Here is a 15,627-nt window from a genome sequence, read left to right as displayed (position 1 = left end):
AGCATCCTTCTTTTGTGTAACAACGGTAATTTAGAAGCGTGCGTGCTGGACCTTCTAATATGATCCTAGTCCCTCCCTTGATTGCCTCCTGACATGGTCAACTTAAAAAGTAGTAAAAGTTCACTGTTTGTAATGAGTCTTTTATCAGAATGACCCCAGCATTTTACTAAGTGGGTTTCAGGAAACTGGTGGTAATTTAGGAATTGTGCTCGATATTGGGAGCAATGCTATTTTTCTGCTAACAGTTTTGTTTTCATTTTTGATCATCAGCTGCCCTCAGCCAGGCCAATGGATTAGCTGCCAAATTTGTCATTCACTGTCACATTCCTCAATGGGGATCAGACAAATGTGAAGAACAGCTGGAGAAGACCGTCAAGAACTGCTTGTCTGCTGCTGAAGATAAAAAGCTGAAGTCTGTGGCTTTCCCTACCTTCCCTAGTGGCAGGTAAGTTGTACTAAATCGCTTGCTTATATAGAACAATTTTTATTTGAAGCCAGATGTTTGCAGAATTTAGAGCTCTCACGGATCTGCATAGATTTGTGTGATTTTGCAACCTTTTCTCCCTATTGTGTGAATTCAAATGTTACTGAAACAAATCGGCTTTTAAATGTCTTCTGAAAGACATGAGGGAAGGAAGGTTTGGTGTTTGATCGACTGGAAGAGCATTCCAAAATGTAGTAGCAGCTCCTTAGTGGGATTAATGTTGAGCTTGAATTGTTCAGTCTTTAGATGCATGTAGTTCCTGTTTTTAGTCCCCTTTTTTTCCAGCCAGATGTGTTGGGCAGCTTAGATAAGTACAGGAGTTTCTTAAGGTGAAGGGTCTTGTATGTTGGAGATTCAATTTTAAATGCGATGCTCAGTAGATACTGTGGTTGAACTTTTTGGTAGACTTGTCAACGTAGTGCAGAACAGCATTGAGTGGGGTGAACAAGGGAGGCATTGTCAAAAGCCAATTGAGAGATATGCAGAGCAAGGATTTCTGCTCTTTGATAAGTAGTCGGTACAAAACAAAAACACCCTTCAACATACATACACCTGCATTCCTGATGACCCTAGACCCGTGCATGCTCAACTTACCTTAACCTCTTCGGCCCCTGGATCATCTTCTAGTTCCTGGTTCACTTCCTCTCCTTACCAAAGGGTTATACAGCCTCGCTGTGGGACACTCACCAGCATAGGGAATCTACACTCCCAGGTCCCTTTGGGCTCTGAGCAAGATGGAACTTCCCTGGGCTGTTTCTTCCCTTCTGATTGCACAGTCAACTTGGGGTGCACTCCACACCCTACCGCACAGGTTGGGCAGACTAAGCAGACCTGTAGGATTCCACCCCAAAAGCGTTCAAATATTCCTACATTCAAGGAAAAGTTTCCCACTGTTATAGGGCAGCCTGAATTCACCCCATATTCTACTAGACCTGCTAGCCTATCCCTTACAGGGGGCCCTAGACAGATTGTCTCAGCCCATTGTCAACCCATAGTCTGCAAGTCCACTGTGCTATGGTTCTGGCTTTGGTGCGGACGTCTCCTTGAGCAATCCTTGGAGCCGAAGACACTCATCGGAGCCCCACCAGGCTTTCACATTAGGATGCTCCCTTCGAAACATACTCTTTGAATGCCACAGATACTCCAAATGCCTAGCACACGTTATGCTCTCTCCAGCACCTCTTTCTGATAATAGTCGATCCATTGGGCTTCATAGATTTGGTTTTCCTTCTGTTCCTTACCTTTCATCTTGCAAACATGATGTATGCATTGTAAACATGTGCAGAAGAGTGCGTAAGCACAACCACTCTGAGTGCTTATGTTACCTTTTTGGGGGCGGAATGAGGGAGTAGGGGGGTAGTTTTATTTAGTGTGTACTTGACCAAAAGGTTTCGGAGCACTTTACTTGAGCACCAGTTGCGTTACAAACAGACACAATAATTTTGTTAGGCTCGGGGAGATTCAGTGGTTTGCCCCAAATCGCAGGATGTTGAGCTTCCCTGCTGAGATTCTAACCCGGTTCCCCCAGCTTTGAGGTCGACCGGTCTAGCCGTTTGTTTGGTGTGCATTGTTCTTTTGACTTATAATCCTAAATAAACAATTGCAATAAAAAAACACTAAATTGCAAATAAAAAAAAAAAAATACTAGATCATTCCTTAAACCCATGGGAACATAGGCAATTAGTATTTAATCATAAACAATGGTTTTTAAAATGTTAATATGCAGAAAAGATTACGGAAGGCAATGAATGCCACTTCAATTGGTAAGTCAAATGGCCAACGCGCTTTGCATTTCACAAAGACTTTTAGCCAACGATTTTATCCAATAGTCCAAGTCCAAACATGGATGTAGCAACATGCATACAAAGCGTGCCCAGTGTAAGAAGAAAAAAAACGCAGTCAGAAAGAAGTGACCGTGATGTGAATTTCTGTGTGCTTATAAGCAGCCAGCAGTTAATGAGGATATTCTCAGAGGATAACCAGCCTGGGGCTCAGCAGAGGCGTAGAAGACCCAGTGACATCCCCAGGATTATGTCACTGCCTATACAATCTCAAGGATGCCCTCTCCACTACATATACAGGAAAGCTTTTCTTTACCTGCCATACCTGGATGCAGATAACCATATTGTAATGGTCCTCTTCATTATGCAGACCGGTTGTGCTCTATAGCCGTCCACATCCAGGCCACCTCTGTCCGGTTAGCTTCCCAAACCTTCTGTAACAAGCATTTGCAATGCAATAGGTCTCAAAACTTTACGAGAGTTTGAGCTATTGGCATTGTAATTGACATTGCCTTTTATTTGTGGTTTGAAAACATGCAAGCGGTGCGTAAACACACACAGTAACTGCGCCTTTTTTATGCCGGCTATTAGTACAAAGTGCGTGTTTATGGACTGCTTGCAGGTTTTCAAAACACATAAATGAAAGGCATTGTCATTTACAATGACAATAGCTCAAACTCTCACAAAGGCAAGACCTATTGCATTGCAAATGCTTGTTCTACTTTCTAACATACGCTACTGCTTTCTGAGTCACTGTCTGCATCTTTCCTCTTCGGGCCTCTTTTTCTGCTTTCATTCGTCTTTGCCTAGCTTCCTTTTTGCCATACCTCAAACATCGCCTGCCTACTTCGTTTTGCAAACAATTTATTCTGCAGGAAATTCAGTTTTTGTTCATCGAAGGTACCTGTTAGCGGCCACTGCAGCTCAGCTTTGTCCCTCGTATATTTGTGCCATAATGTACTAAACAAAAACGGGTTAAGGTCATGCTTAACATACATATCAAAGTTTGGGGTGCCTTCAGGAGGCACAGGTTGCCTTTCCTCCAATCGAGCCTCAGCGGAACAACGGCACCCCAAAAAACACAACTTGCTCAAGCAGGGCATCTTAATAGGGGACAAGTTCACTGTTCGTGCCAGATGAATAGCTCACAAATGTCTTTCAAAACGATTGGTCCTCAGACCGTATCAAGCAAAGAAAACCAAAAGTCAGTCCTCAAACTGTACCAAAGAGACAAATCAAAACTGACACCGCAAAACCAAAAGCCGGCTAAATACCAGGCGTTTTCAAAAGTAAGCCAAATCCATTATGTTGCCTGGCAGAGTGTCCACAGACGCTCTGTATTCAAATCGGTCCGCAGACCTACCAAGTTCAAATCAAATGGTCCTCAGACCATACCAAATATTATTCAAAATAGCGCCATATTCACAAAGAACCAAGACAAACTCACCTGGTGCACACAGGTCGAACAAATTTATTCTCCACTACCGACTATTGGGACCAAACAATCAGATCCAAGGGTTTCGCCTTTCAGGACCCCGGCCAGAATGACCACCGGGCGAGGCACCGCCCGATCAGACAGGCGGGGCAGCTGCGAGTGCTAGGCTCTATCATGCAGGGATCCCCGATCCGCCCATCTGACCGGATGTGGCCCCTTCCTCCTCACCCGTCCGTGGGCGAGAATGGGTCAGCCTGATGGAGTCCCTGTTTGGGCGCCAACTGTAGGACTTGACACGATTAGGGCCACCCGGGTCACTCGCGACCACCTCTCACCCTTCCACACGAATGAAGAGTCGGTCAGACCGTAGAGAATACAAACCAAGTTATTTATTAGTTTTTGCTCAAGCGGAGTCCAGGCGGACTAGCCTCCTTAGATGCTACAGAGGGGACAAACTTCAGACAACATGGTAAGGCATAAAGTACATTTCCACTACCCGTGAAAACACGCCCAGACTGGATTTTTCCTGTTGGGAATTAATAAACAATGAAGTTACAGCCAGAAGAGTTACAATCATGGTACCGGACACAGAAACCACTCTACACCACCATGTGGCTGGACAAAATGGTGCAGCAGATTCAGACTGCCTTTTTTCCAAAGGTTGTTACTCCCTTTCATGTTGGCCAATCGTTCACTCTACCAGCCTTTTTTGCTCCCTCATACCTCTCTAGAGAGGAGAGAAGGCTCCACTGATTGGACCCCAAAAGTACTTTTTGTAACAATTGTACCAAAGGACCATCAAGTGGATTCATGTCTTTGACGAGTTGTCTGGAGCGAAAAAAGGGAAACTGTACACAAGTTTCTCGAGGTGGATGTTACTCTGCATCAACATCTGCTACTCAATAGTCAAGAAACAGCGAGTCTGCGAACCCATTCCACTTGCGCTAAGACACTATGACTGCATTGGGGTGAGGGGTGCCTGTCATCGACATCTTTCAGTCTGTGACTTGCACGTCTGTATTAACCCCTGCGGGAGAAATTAACGGTGGGCGGGATTACGACGGCTCCCGGCCGTCGTGCGCACACACCCACCGTGATGCATGACGGCCGGGAGCCGTCGTGCGCATCCAAGGGGTTAATGGTACATACATTCAGGAAACACCACTGCCTTGACAGTCAGGTCAGTGAGAAGAACATTTTGGCTGCTCGGTTCTGCATGACTTTTTAATTTTAATCCACCCCACAGACACTCCACGTTTGAGAGGGACTGCTTTGGTGTCTATTCTAAAGGTGAGTGTCCCTCAGAAGAACAAGACCTCTTCGGTAATGCTCTTTCTGGTGACTACTCCTAACTGCAGATTCCTCACTGCCTTCCCACCTCTCCATTTTGTGAAGTGTTCTCTTAAACATCAAATTAGGTCTCAAGTTGGCATTTAGCACATTGTCACCTACACTTTTTTATGCTCCACATGTGAGGACATGAGAAGGGACGAGAGAAAAAACTGAGGTCAGCTCTCAGGGTACTGCTTATATCCGCTCTCAGGGTGCTGCTCTCCTAGGGCAGTTTGGAGGCAATGCAGAGCCGCATGACATGACCTAGTGGTGCGCAGGTGCACTGCTGAAAAGTTCTCAGAGCCCAGTCTGGCTGATGGGGAATACCCGAAAATTGAGGAATGTCATTAGACTGCCCATCAGAAAGAGCATTAGTGAAGTTTAGTAACTTTAATTGATCTGTATATTTAAACAGGAAGGAAACGGTGACGAACACACATGCCCTCGCCATGCCATCTTCTGAATCAATTTATGATGGATAGGGGTGTATAATTTGCCATCTTAAAGGAGTGGGTGTAGACCACAGGATTTGTCCTCAAGCTCACATATAAACTACAGGTGTCTGTGCCTTTTAGAAAGCTGGCTGCCAGCTTGGAAATTACACTATGGACGACTTAAGATTTGCATCCTGTTCTGCAGGTTCAGGTATGTGTTATGGTCATGTTTTCTGCATCAGGTTTGTCAACAGATGATTCTCAAGCGAATTCGCCTTCTCTCTGTTTGACCAATTATTGTCGCTCACTTTTTGAGGCCCTGAAACCTCTTGTGCTTCAAAGTAATGAGTGTGTTCACTTGTACCAACATCATCTGTTGAGTGACCCATGGTGTCCTGTGCAGTGACTGACTACTGGGGCAGTTCAGCCAGGGTTTAGCTTGAGCGGGGGGAGGGGGTTGTTTGGGGTGTCCCACCCCCCCTCCCCCCTATAAACGTATTATTTAATAAAAAGTTGGGTACAGAAACTTTCGGTTGGGTGTGTTAAGGTGTCTGCCATATTTCACATGTGATTTTTAAATACTCGCACAAAAACACACACTCTTTTCTCTGTTTTGAAGGTCTCTCATATAAAGATTAACATAATTTGCCAGTGTAATTGTCTGAAAATCTGAAGCTCACACCCCCCAGTCTTACTGACCATGCGACGCCCCAGAGCTCCGCTCCTCTCCCTCAAAACCGCAGATTCAGGCTCTAGTAAATATGTGGGGGGGTGATGAATCAGTACCACTCCTCCAGCTAATCGTTGACCACTTTGGTAAATTAAGCCCCACTCGTGCAACTAGTCATTAGCTGCTGGGGGCATTTTAACCTCTGACTGTCTGCTGCACCATTGTACTGGCCGAGAATTCACTATGGTATCCCACCAGGTGACCTAACACCCCAAATTAGTTTACTTGGCCCTCTGATAATCTCTGATTTTAGTCTCTGGAAGATATGAACCTTTTACTGTAAAATAACCTTGCGTTTACTTGTTTAATTTGCACTGTAGAAGCAATGTGCATGTAGATCTGTCAAAAAGTGCAGCACATTATATCAGCAAATTTACTGTAACTTAATATGGAGAAGGCTTTAAGAGGGAGGGTTATTAGAAGCGACAGGGATGTTTACAATTACTTGTGCATGGCCAGTAGAAGTGGGTCTCCAGGACTGGGTGTGTTTCTGCTCCTAACACTCCCTCTGAATTTCACTTTCATAATGCGTTTGTCATGTCGGCGCTCCCCAGTGACCTTTGTGTAATAAACAAGAGGAATTGCTTCCTGCCTAATGGAAACCATTTGTCCTGTACTGCCAGCGTCAAAAAATTAACCCTTTAGATGTTAAATGCATTCTAAATGTTATCGCCAAATCTCAGGTGTAGCCTACACTTCAGTAAGCTTACACCTTGCAGCCATTGCAGCCTGTCTGTACAACCGACAGCATGCATCTTTATTCAAGATACCGGTCATTAAAGCATTCATGGAGGGATTAAAGAGTCATGCCCTTACACTTACACCAGCACTAGCTTGAAATCATCATTGTACTAACAAGGCTCATTGGGCCTCCATTTGTGCCACTACCTTCCTGTCAACTTCATAGCTAATAAAAATGCTACTTTACAAGATAAGCAATCACTTCACTCAGACGTGTCAGTGCATGGAGCTCACTAACCTTAGAAGAACCATTCTTCCATCTCCAATGAGATAAAGTAGTGCTCAGAACAAACTCAAATTTTCTTCCTAAAGTAGTTTCACCTTTCCATATTAACCAATCAATAGAATCTGAAAGAGACACATTAGTGATAGATTCCTTACCTTACAATATCCCCAGGCTGGATCTGGAAAGTTTTTTCGTTAGCAGTACCCCTGCGCGTCAGTAGGTGGCGTCGTGTGGCTCCGCGTCAGTCGCTGGCGTCGTATGCGCCGAGATGACGTTACGGAGACTACTTGGGTGCCACCCATGCGCGCTGCCGTCAGTTCTTCCTTTTTCCGCACCAGTAAGCGCAGATCCGGTTAGAGCATGTACCTCAGTCACTTTTTGAGACTTTTGCCTCCTGTCAGTTGTCTACTCTGGTGCACGTAGGGATACCTGGGTTTAAGTCTTGTGGGGCCTGCCGTCACAATATGTCGGTGGCGGACCCCCACGACATCTGTCTACTGCCTGGAGAGCGACCACGACTCCCGGGCCTGCATGGACTGTTTGGCCATGGCCCCGAAGGCCTTGCAGAAGCGGCGCCGGAAGCTGTTTGAGGTCCAGCACTCCTCCGCACGCCGTTCGCGGTCCAGGGGCCGCTCGCGAGGCCACCATCATTTCTCCTCAGGATTCACCCTCTGATTCGGCTAAGAGACGATACAAAAAGAAGTCGAAGAAGCGTTGTCGCTCTCAGACTTCGATCTCCGGATGCGGACGAGGGGGACAAAGGTACTGCTCCTTCGGAGCCTGGGAGTCACGCGGCCCACCCACCTTACCCGGGTCCTTCGGCGACTCCCGCTCAGGTGCAATATTTTCTTGCCACCCTGGACTGCCTGTTTATGCCTCGGGCTCCTGCCGGCGGGCCCTGCGGTCCCGTGTCAGGATCCTGTCAGGCCGGCACCGCTGGCTCCGGCCACGGGGCACAAGGTCCCGCGCCGCAGTGGGTACCATTTGTCCCACCCCTGCCCCGGTTCTCGGAAACTTTTGTCCCTACCGGGGATCCGCACTGGGACACGGCGCCGGTTCGGCCCTGTCTGGTGCCGTTCCCGGCGCCGTTTGTTCCTTACCTGGTCCCTGCCCTGCTGCCTGTCCCACATGAGGTGGAGGATGACTGGGAGGGGTCCGAGGACCCTCTTGCTCGCCAGTGTGACTCCGAGCAGGATTGGGCGGACGAGTTAGAGGAGGCCAGCGGCCTCGATCTCTCCTCTGACCCGGGGTTTGCATCTCCTCCGCCTACCATGGAGGAGGGCGCCTCGTACACGATAGTGCTTTGTCGGGCCGCTGAGGTCCTCCTCCTTGATCTACCTACATGGCCCTGAAAACTAATCCCCTCCCCGAGGTGCTCCAGACGGCGTTCACTTCGTTCGAGCCCCTGCTGCCATTTAACGACACCCTCACTGACGTCTTGCCGGGCACTTGGTCGCGGCCAGCCACAGGGGCCCAGGAGGATAAGAATGCTGCCAGGCGTCCTGGCCCGGCGCCAGGTGACCCTGCCTTTCTGACCACTCATTCTACGCCCGAGAGTTTGGTCATCCAAGCTTCAACATCTGAGTGCCTTTCCCACGGCTCCGCCGGATAAGGAGTCTAAAACTGGAGCAGTTCGGCAAACGGTTGTTCTCTTCGGCCAGCTTAGAGCTGAGGTCAGTGAACACCGCCTGCCTCTTGGGCTGCTATTCCCACGCGGTGGGGGATGCCGTTGCACAGGTGTTGCCTCAGTGTCCTGAGGAGGCGCAGGCTGTGCTGTCCCAAGCTGTTGCCGAGGGTAAGGATGCGGCTAGGTTAGCCATTCGGTGTGGTTTGGACACCGCAGACTAACTAGGTAGAGCCATTTCTAAGACAGTGGTGCTTCGTCGCCACGCCTGGCTGAGGTCTACTTGGTTTTCGCCAGATGTACAAAGCTCGCTCATGGACATACCCTTTGATGGCACTTGCCTGTTTGTCGATAAGGCAGACCGTGCGCTGGAACATTTTAAGGACTCCAGGGCTACGGCCAAGTCCTTAGGTCTTTCAACGAAAAGCCCAGCCACTCCTGGTTTCCGTTCCTTTCGTGGTAACTGCAGGGGCGCCCAGGCACGTTCCTTCAGCAAGCCTGTGCAGAACCAACCGCAGCGCATGCGCGACTTCCACAGGGGCAGGTCAGCTTTGTAGAGCACACCACACCAGTGGGTTGCAGGATCCACCATCACCTCCCCCCCCCCCCACCTGCCACGCCATCACATCGGACACGTGGGTGCTGCAGATCATCCGCAAGGGTGACTCCATTCCCTTTCAGTCCACCCCCTCAAGCCATGCCACCTCAGTACCACCGTATGTCGGGGGAACACTTGGCGACTCTCCAGCAGGAAGTTACGGCCCTCTTGGCCAGAGAGGCCATCCAGTGCGTTCCTGGGCTGGAGGTAGGGAGTGGTTGTTATTCCCACTACTTTCTGGTCCCCAAGAAGGACAAAAGGGGGTCTTCGTCCCATCTTAGCTCTCCGGAACGTCAACCGCTTCCTCGGGAAGGAGAAATTCAAAATGCTGACTCTGGCTCCGGTCTTGGCTGCCCTGTACCCTGTACCCTGGAGACTGGATGGTAGCGTTGGACTTGCAGGATGCATATTTTCACATCCCTGTCCTGCCGGCCCACTGGCGTTACCTGCGGTTCATGGTAGGCCAGGAGCATTTTCAGTTTGCGGTGCTCCCCTTCGGCCTTACCAGCGCCCCTCAGGTGTTCATGAAGGTGATGGCGGTGGTCGTGGCTCACCTGCGCAGGTCAGGGGTGTCAGTCTTCCCTTACCTCGACGACTGGTTGCGGAAGGCGGGCTCGTCCCAGGCAGTCGTCAACCACCTTCAGACTACGGCCGACCTCCTGTATTTGTTGGGGTTCTCCATCAACGTGCCAAAGTTGCACCCGGGTTCCTCTCAGAATCTCTCCTTCATCGGAGCGGTTCTGGATTCGACGCTGTTTCGGGTTTATCCTCCCGAGCAGCGAGTCCAGGATATTCAGGCTATGATCCCGATCTTTCAGCCTCTGTTGTGGGTTTCAGTCAGGATGACCCTCCGGCTCCTGGGCCTGATGGCCTCCTGCTAGTGCAACATGCCAGATGGCCTATGCGGGCTCTGCAGTGGGATATGATGTTCCAGTGGGCACAGCATCAGGGCAACCTGTCCGATCATGTCCAGGTCTCGGAGGGCACTGCACCACAATGGCAGTGGTGGCTCACAAATAGCAATTGGGTCAACGGCATATCCCTCTCCCTTCCCCAGTTGGAGCACACAGTGGTGACGGATGTGTCCCTCCTGGGAGGGGGCGGCCACTTGGGAGAGGCAGATGTCAGAGGCCTTTGGTCTCCAGCGAAGTCCCGGCTCCATATCAACCTTTTGGAGCTTCGGGCGATCAGTCTCGTACTGAAGGCATTCCTTCCCTCTGTCCGGGGAAGTGTGGTGCGGGTGTTTACGGACAACACCACCACCATGTGGTATTGCAACAAACAGGGCGGGGGGGGGGGCGTGGACCCTATGTCAGGAGGCTCTGCGCCTCCTGGACATGGCTGGAACATCAAGGCATTACCTTGGTGGTTCAAAACCTGGCAGGTTCTCTGAACGCCAGGGCGAACAAACTCCGCCAACGGTGCTTCATGGATCTCGAATGGCGCCTGCACTCGGACGTGGCGCAAGGTCTCTTTCTGCAGTGGGGAGAGCCTTGGTTAGATCTATTCTCCACCGAAGAAAACGCGCTATGTCTTCAGTTCTACGCGTTGGAATTTCCTAGGCGGCAGTCGCTCGGCAACGCTTTTCGTCGCGAGTGGAGTTGTGGTCTGTTGTACGCCTTTCCGCCTTTACCACTTCTGCCCATGGTGCTGAAGAAGATTCGGCGCGACCGGGTCCAAGTCATCCTTGTGGCTCCGGATTGGGCACGAAGATACTGGTATCCCGAGCTACTCAGCATGGCGACCGATCCATCTGCCTCTTCGGGAGGATCTTCTGTCGCAGCAGCAGGGGACGGTCCTCCACCCGAACCTGTCCAGCCTCCACCTCCATGCGTGGAGATTGAGCGGCGATAGTTGCCAGCTTTCGATCTTCCTCCCGAGTCTGTGATGACATTCTGGCAACCAGGCGTCCCTCCACTAATACGGTATACGCCTGCCGTTGGAACAAGTTCATGGTGCACAGCGCAGTCTGTGAATCCCCTTTCTGCCCCTCTTTCTGAGGTTCTTCTGTTCCTACTATCCTTGGCCCAGCAGGGCTCTGCTCTGGGCACTATCAAGGTTATCTTTTGGCCATCTCCGCCTTTCTAAGGCTTCCAGATCAGCCTTCTCTCTTTCAGTCCCCGGTTGTTAAGTTTCCTGAAAGGCATTACACACACGTTTCCTCCCGTGCCTTTCATACTGCCTCAATGGGACTAAAATCTTCTCTTAACCTTTCTGATGTGCGCTCCTTTTGAGCCCCTTCATAACTGTCCTTTACGTCTTCTCACTCTAAAGACTGCTTTCCTGGTAGCTATCACTTCTGCCAGAAGAGTGAGTGAGCTCCAGGCTCTTTCTTCTAAACCTCCTGGTTTTAAGGACCCGTCCTTATTTCTTGCCAAAGGTTGTCACGCCCTTCCACATCGGGCAGACCATCACTTTGCCCACCTTCTTTCCACCTCTGCATCTTTCTTAAGAGGAAGAGAGGCTCCACATTCTGGACCCAAAACATGCGCTCTCGTTCTATCTGAAGCGTACACTACAGTTCTGGGTGGATGACCAGCTCTTTGTTGGGTACGTGGGCACTAAAAATGGTCGGGCTGTACACAACCGAACCATCTCTCGATGGCCGTTCTGTGCATTAAAGCATGTTACTCGTTGGCTAAGAAGGAGCCTCCTGTGGGGCTGCGTGCCCATTCGACCAGGGCAACTGCAGCCCCTACTGCCTTGGGACGCGGCGTCCCCTTGCAGGACATTTGTCAGGCAGCTACGTGAGCTTCGCTGCACACGTTTACCAAGCATTACTGCCTTGACAGTCTGGTCCGGAGGGATGGCTTCTTTGGCTGTTCTGTTCTGTGACTTTCTGCTGTAATCTTTTCGCAGACCCACCACCGGGGTTGGTATTGCTGGGGTATCTATTCTAAGGTAAGGAATCTATCACTAACTTGTCTCTTTCAGATGCACAAGTTACTATTTGTGTAACGATATATCTGTAAGAGACATTAGTTTGTGATAGATTCCTTACCGCCCCACCCATCCTCCCCGTTCTGCGAACTGATTTCTAGGGTTAAGGTCATCCCTTTCAGGGCCCTAGTTTGTTGGCACCAGTGGTCAGTTTCTTTCATGGCTCTGCGTTCCTGGCGCGGAAAGTAGTGTACAGAACTGACATCAGAGCGCATGGGTGGTGCATAAGTAGTCTCCGTGACAGCATCTCCGCGCTTACGACGCCAGCGATGGTCATGGAGCCGCAGGACGCCACCTACTGACGCGCAGGGCTACTGCTAGCAAAACGTTCGGATCCAGTCTGACACATGGGGATATTCTAAGGTAAGGAAGCTATCACTAACTAATGTCTCTTACAGATATATCGTTACACAAGTAGTAACTTGTGCGTATTGTATTGACCTAACCAAAACATCTAGGAAAACTAAGCAATTATTTGATGCTTTCTCACCTCCCCACACTAGAAATCAACTTTAAAAAACTGGGATTTCTCGATGGATAGTCAAATGCATTCAAACTTATGCTAAAGCTAAAAAGATCTTTACCTGTTCTCCCCTATGGCCCACTCAACTCGTAAAATAGGGCCCTCTATGGCATTCCTAGGAAAGATACCCATTGCTGACATTTTCAAAGCAGCAGTATAGTCCACACCACACACTTTAGCAAAACATTACTGTGTGGATTTATTAGTAGGTCAACAATTCAGTGTTGGACAAGCAGTGTTTTGCAGCGTGAATCTTTCTGGATTCACTATGCTGTGCATTATTCCGCGATCTTGTGGTTGGGTCCGTATTCGTAGTCTTTTCTTTGGTTTTTTTTTTTTTTTTTTTTTTGTATCCCAGGTGGGCGGCGACGACCACCATTTGGTGCACCTTCCGTGACGTCGTCGTGCTTCCTGCGGAAGTCCCACCTTTGGGGCGCCATCTTCAGATTCTTTTTTCCGCCGCAAAGCAATCTAACAGCACTATCACCAAGAAGAGGAGCCCCACAACCTTGTGACTCAAAATCTCCTTAGAACAAAACCAGCTTGCAATCATCCGAGCCCAACACTAAATGGCAGACTTATGCTAAGCATGTAAATCTACAGCAAAACATGTCAAGAACAGATGCTTACTAGATAAGTAACATAATCCTTCGGGGAAGCCATGACTCCTCTGTCATTTAGTCACTAAAAGTACAATACAAGACACTCGCTGTAGGAAGGTGGAATCTGACTAATGGTTGCCCCCAACTTTTTGCCTGGTATTTGAATGGTTTTTGACTAGTTTGGATGGGATTCTGCTATCCAGGACCCCAGCCTATCTGCTTTCTCCCTAAAACTAATGTGAAGTACCCTAGGTACAAACCAATTGGATGCTGAGGATGCCCTGACAGTCCCTTGTAGATGGTACCCTAAGTACCCAGGGTATGGGTTCCTCAGTAGGCCTACCAGGGCTGCAGCACTTATTGTGCCACCCTGGGACAGCCACACAAACTGACACCACCAGACCACTACTGTAGTATGGGTAAGGTGGTGCTAGCACCCTTTACAGGGATTTAGGTACCCTATATCCCACCCCATTACAACACATCTACTCTCATAGGTCACCCCTATAGCAGGCCTTGGTAATCCTGCAAGGCAGGGTGCTGAGGTATGTGTGAGGGGGGACCCCTACATGAGTAGGGCCTCTCTGCAACCCTCGTAAAATCATTGCTGGGTTGTTTGTAGTGTAGCCATACCATATACTCTTAACCGCATTATAAGTCTATCGCGATAGCGTGATAACTTGAGAATGGCTACACAGAACCATATCGTGTTTGGTGTCAAACATGTAGGAATCATACCCCCAGTCCAGTCATGGGCATGAGGGGTACGATTCCCCCCTGCTAGAGGGGCGATATGGGAAAAGCGGTAGAATTTAGACACCAATTTAAAAGTGCACAAGTAACACAAAATGGCTACTGGCCCCCACCTACACGACCCTGGCTGGCTGTTGCTGGGGAAAACCCCAGCCTCGCCAGCTGGACAAACGGGCTCCTGTGGCAGGGAGGTGCTAGCATCTCCCCAGACAGGATAATGTGGATTGGAACAGGGTGGGTGCACCAAATGTCCTTTCAGAGTTGCACTTAGGCAGCTGCAGAAGCCTCATTCTGCATACCCCGCTTGGAACCGGTTCAGGGGCATCCTGCCCCTCGCCCAGGTGGGAAACACACAAAGGGGAGAGGGTGTAGCCACCCTTTCCTGCCTCACCTCCCATTGGTGGACACTACTCTGGACACTCCCCTAATCTTGGGGATAACGGTGAATAACGTGGCCCCAGAGCCTCAGATTAATCTTGAACTTTACAGTCTTGACCTTCGACTTGCTGCTGCCCAGCTGACGGAAGAAATCTCCCTTGGGATAAAGGAGTTATCCCCCTGCTTGGCAGGCACCTGAAACACTGCAAGTGACCCGGTTGGAACTTCGCTGCTCTCACGAACTTCGTCGACTTCCAGAACCCTTGAGGTGGGTTTCCAGCGCATCCCAGAGGCCAGTGGACCGCGTGGGTGCCGAGATCCCCAATACCCCAGGACACCGGCCACCTCTTGCGTAGCACACGACCCTGACCAGTGGGGAAGTTGTGCTTTGGCCCGTTTTCGAGCCAACCACTCTACAGCAATTGTGCCAAAGACCAGCACCCTAGCCCCCTCCGGTGGCCCGTGGGTGCCCTTTTACGCACGCCAAATTGCCGCCTCCCGCGGTCCCTTGTCTCGACTTGTGGGCCCTAGCGGAGGTCTATCTCTACAATCAAGAGTTCCCCTGGTTGCTCCAGGCCTGCTCTACAGTCTCCTCGAAGGAGACCTCTCCCAGACCTTGTGGGCCTGCACTGTAGCAGATTTGTTTATTCTTCGTGGGTTGTGGTTGCCAAGGCTTAGTTGATCCATTCCGGACACTAACACCGCAGCAACCCTCATCCGACGTGGGACAGTCGCCCTCCTGAAGCTGGCCTTCCTTGAAGCCTCACGTGGCTGCAGATCCAAGCTACTCCACTTTCCACCTGAAGCACCCGACATCGAAGGGCTCCTTGCTTTGAGCCTCCTGGTCACTTTGCCGTGACCCAGACTCTGTCCCCTCTGATTTCAGGTTCTTCTCTACAATCTTCATATCTTTGATCTTCACGGCATCATCGACGCTTTTGGCTAGAAGAACTTTTGACTATTTTCCCATTGAAAATCAGCCCGCGACCCGACAGCAGAAACGACCTATGCACCCGGCTTCCCTGGGGCAGGTAACTGTGGTACCT

The 15,627-nt window shown here is 49.8% G+C and overlaps 1 protein-coding gene across 1 annotated transcript in view; it reads left to right on the top strand.

Moving 5' to 3' along the window:
• Positions 1-15,627, top strand: part of MACROH2A2 (macroH2A.2 histone) — a 108,966-nt gene that overhangs the window by 80,676 nt on the left and 12,663 nt on the right. The window contains exon 8 of the mRNA XM_085603474.1: positions 271-445. Coding sequence (XP_085459600.1) covers positions 271-445 — 175 coding nt within the window. The remainder of the gene's footprint in view (positions 1-270; positions 446-15,627) is intronic.

The sequence above is a fragment of the Triturus cristatus genome, chromosome 1_2 (genome assembly GCF_964204655.1).
Source record: "Triturus cristatus chromosome 1_2, aTriCri1.1, whole genome shotgun sequence".
Classification (NCBI taxonomy): Eukaryota; Metazoa; Chordata; class Amphibia; order Caudata; family Salamandridae; genus Triturus; species Triturus cristatus.
This window is presented reverse-complemented; position numbering and strand designations above follow the sequence as displayed.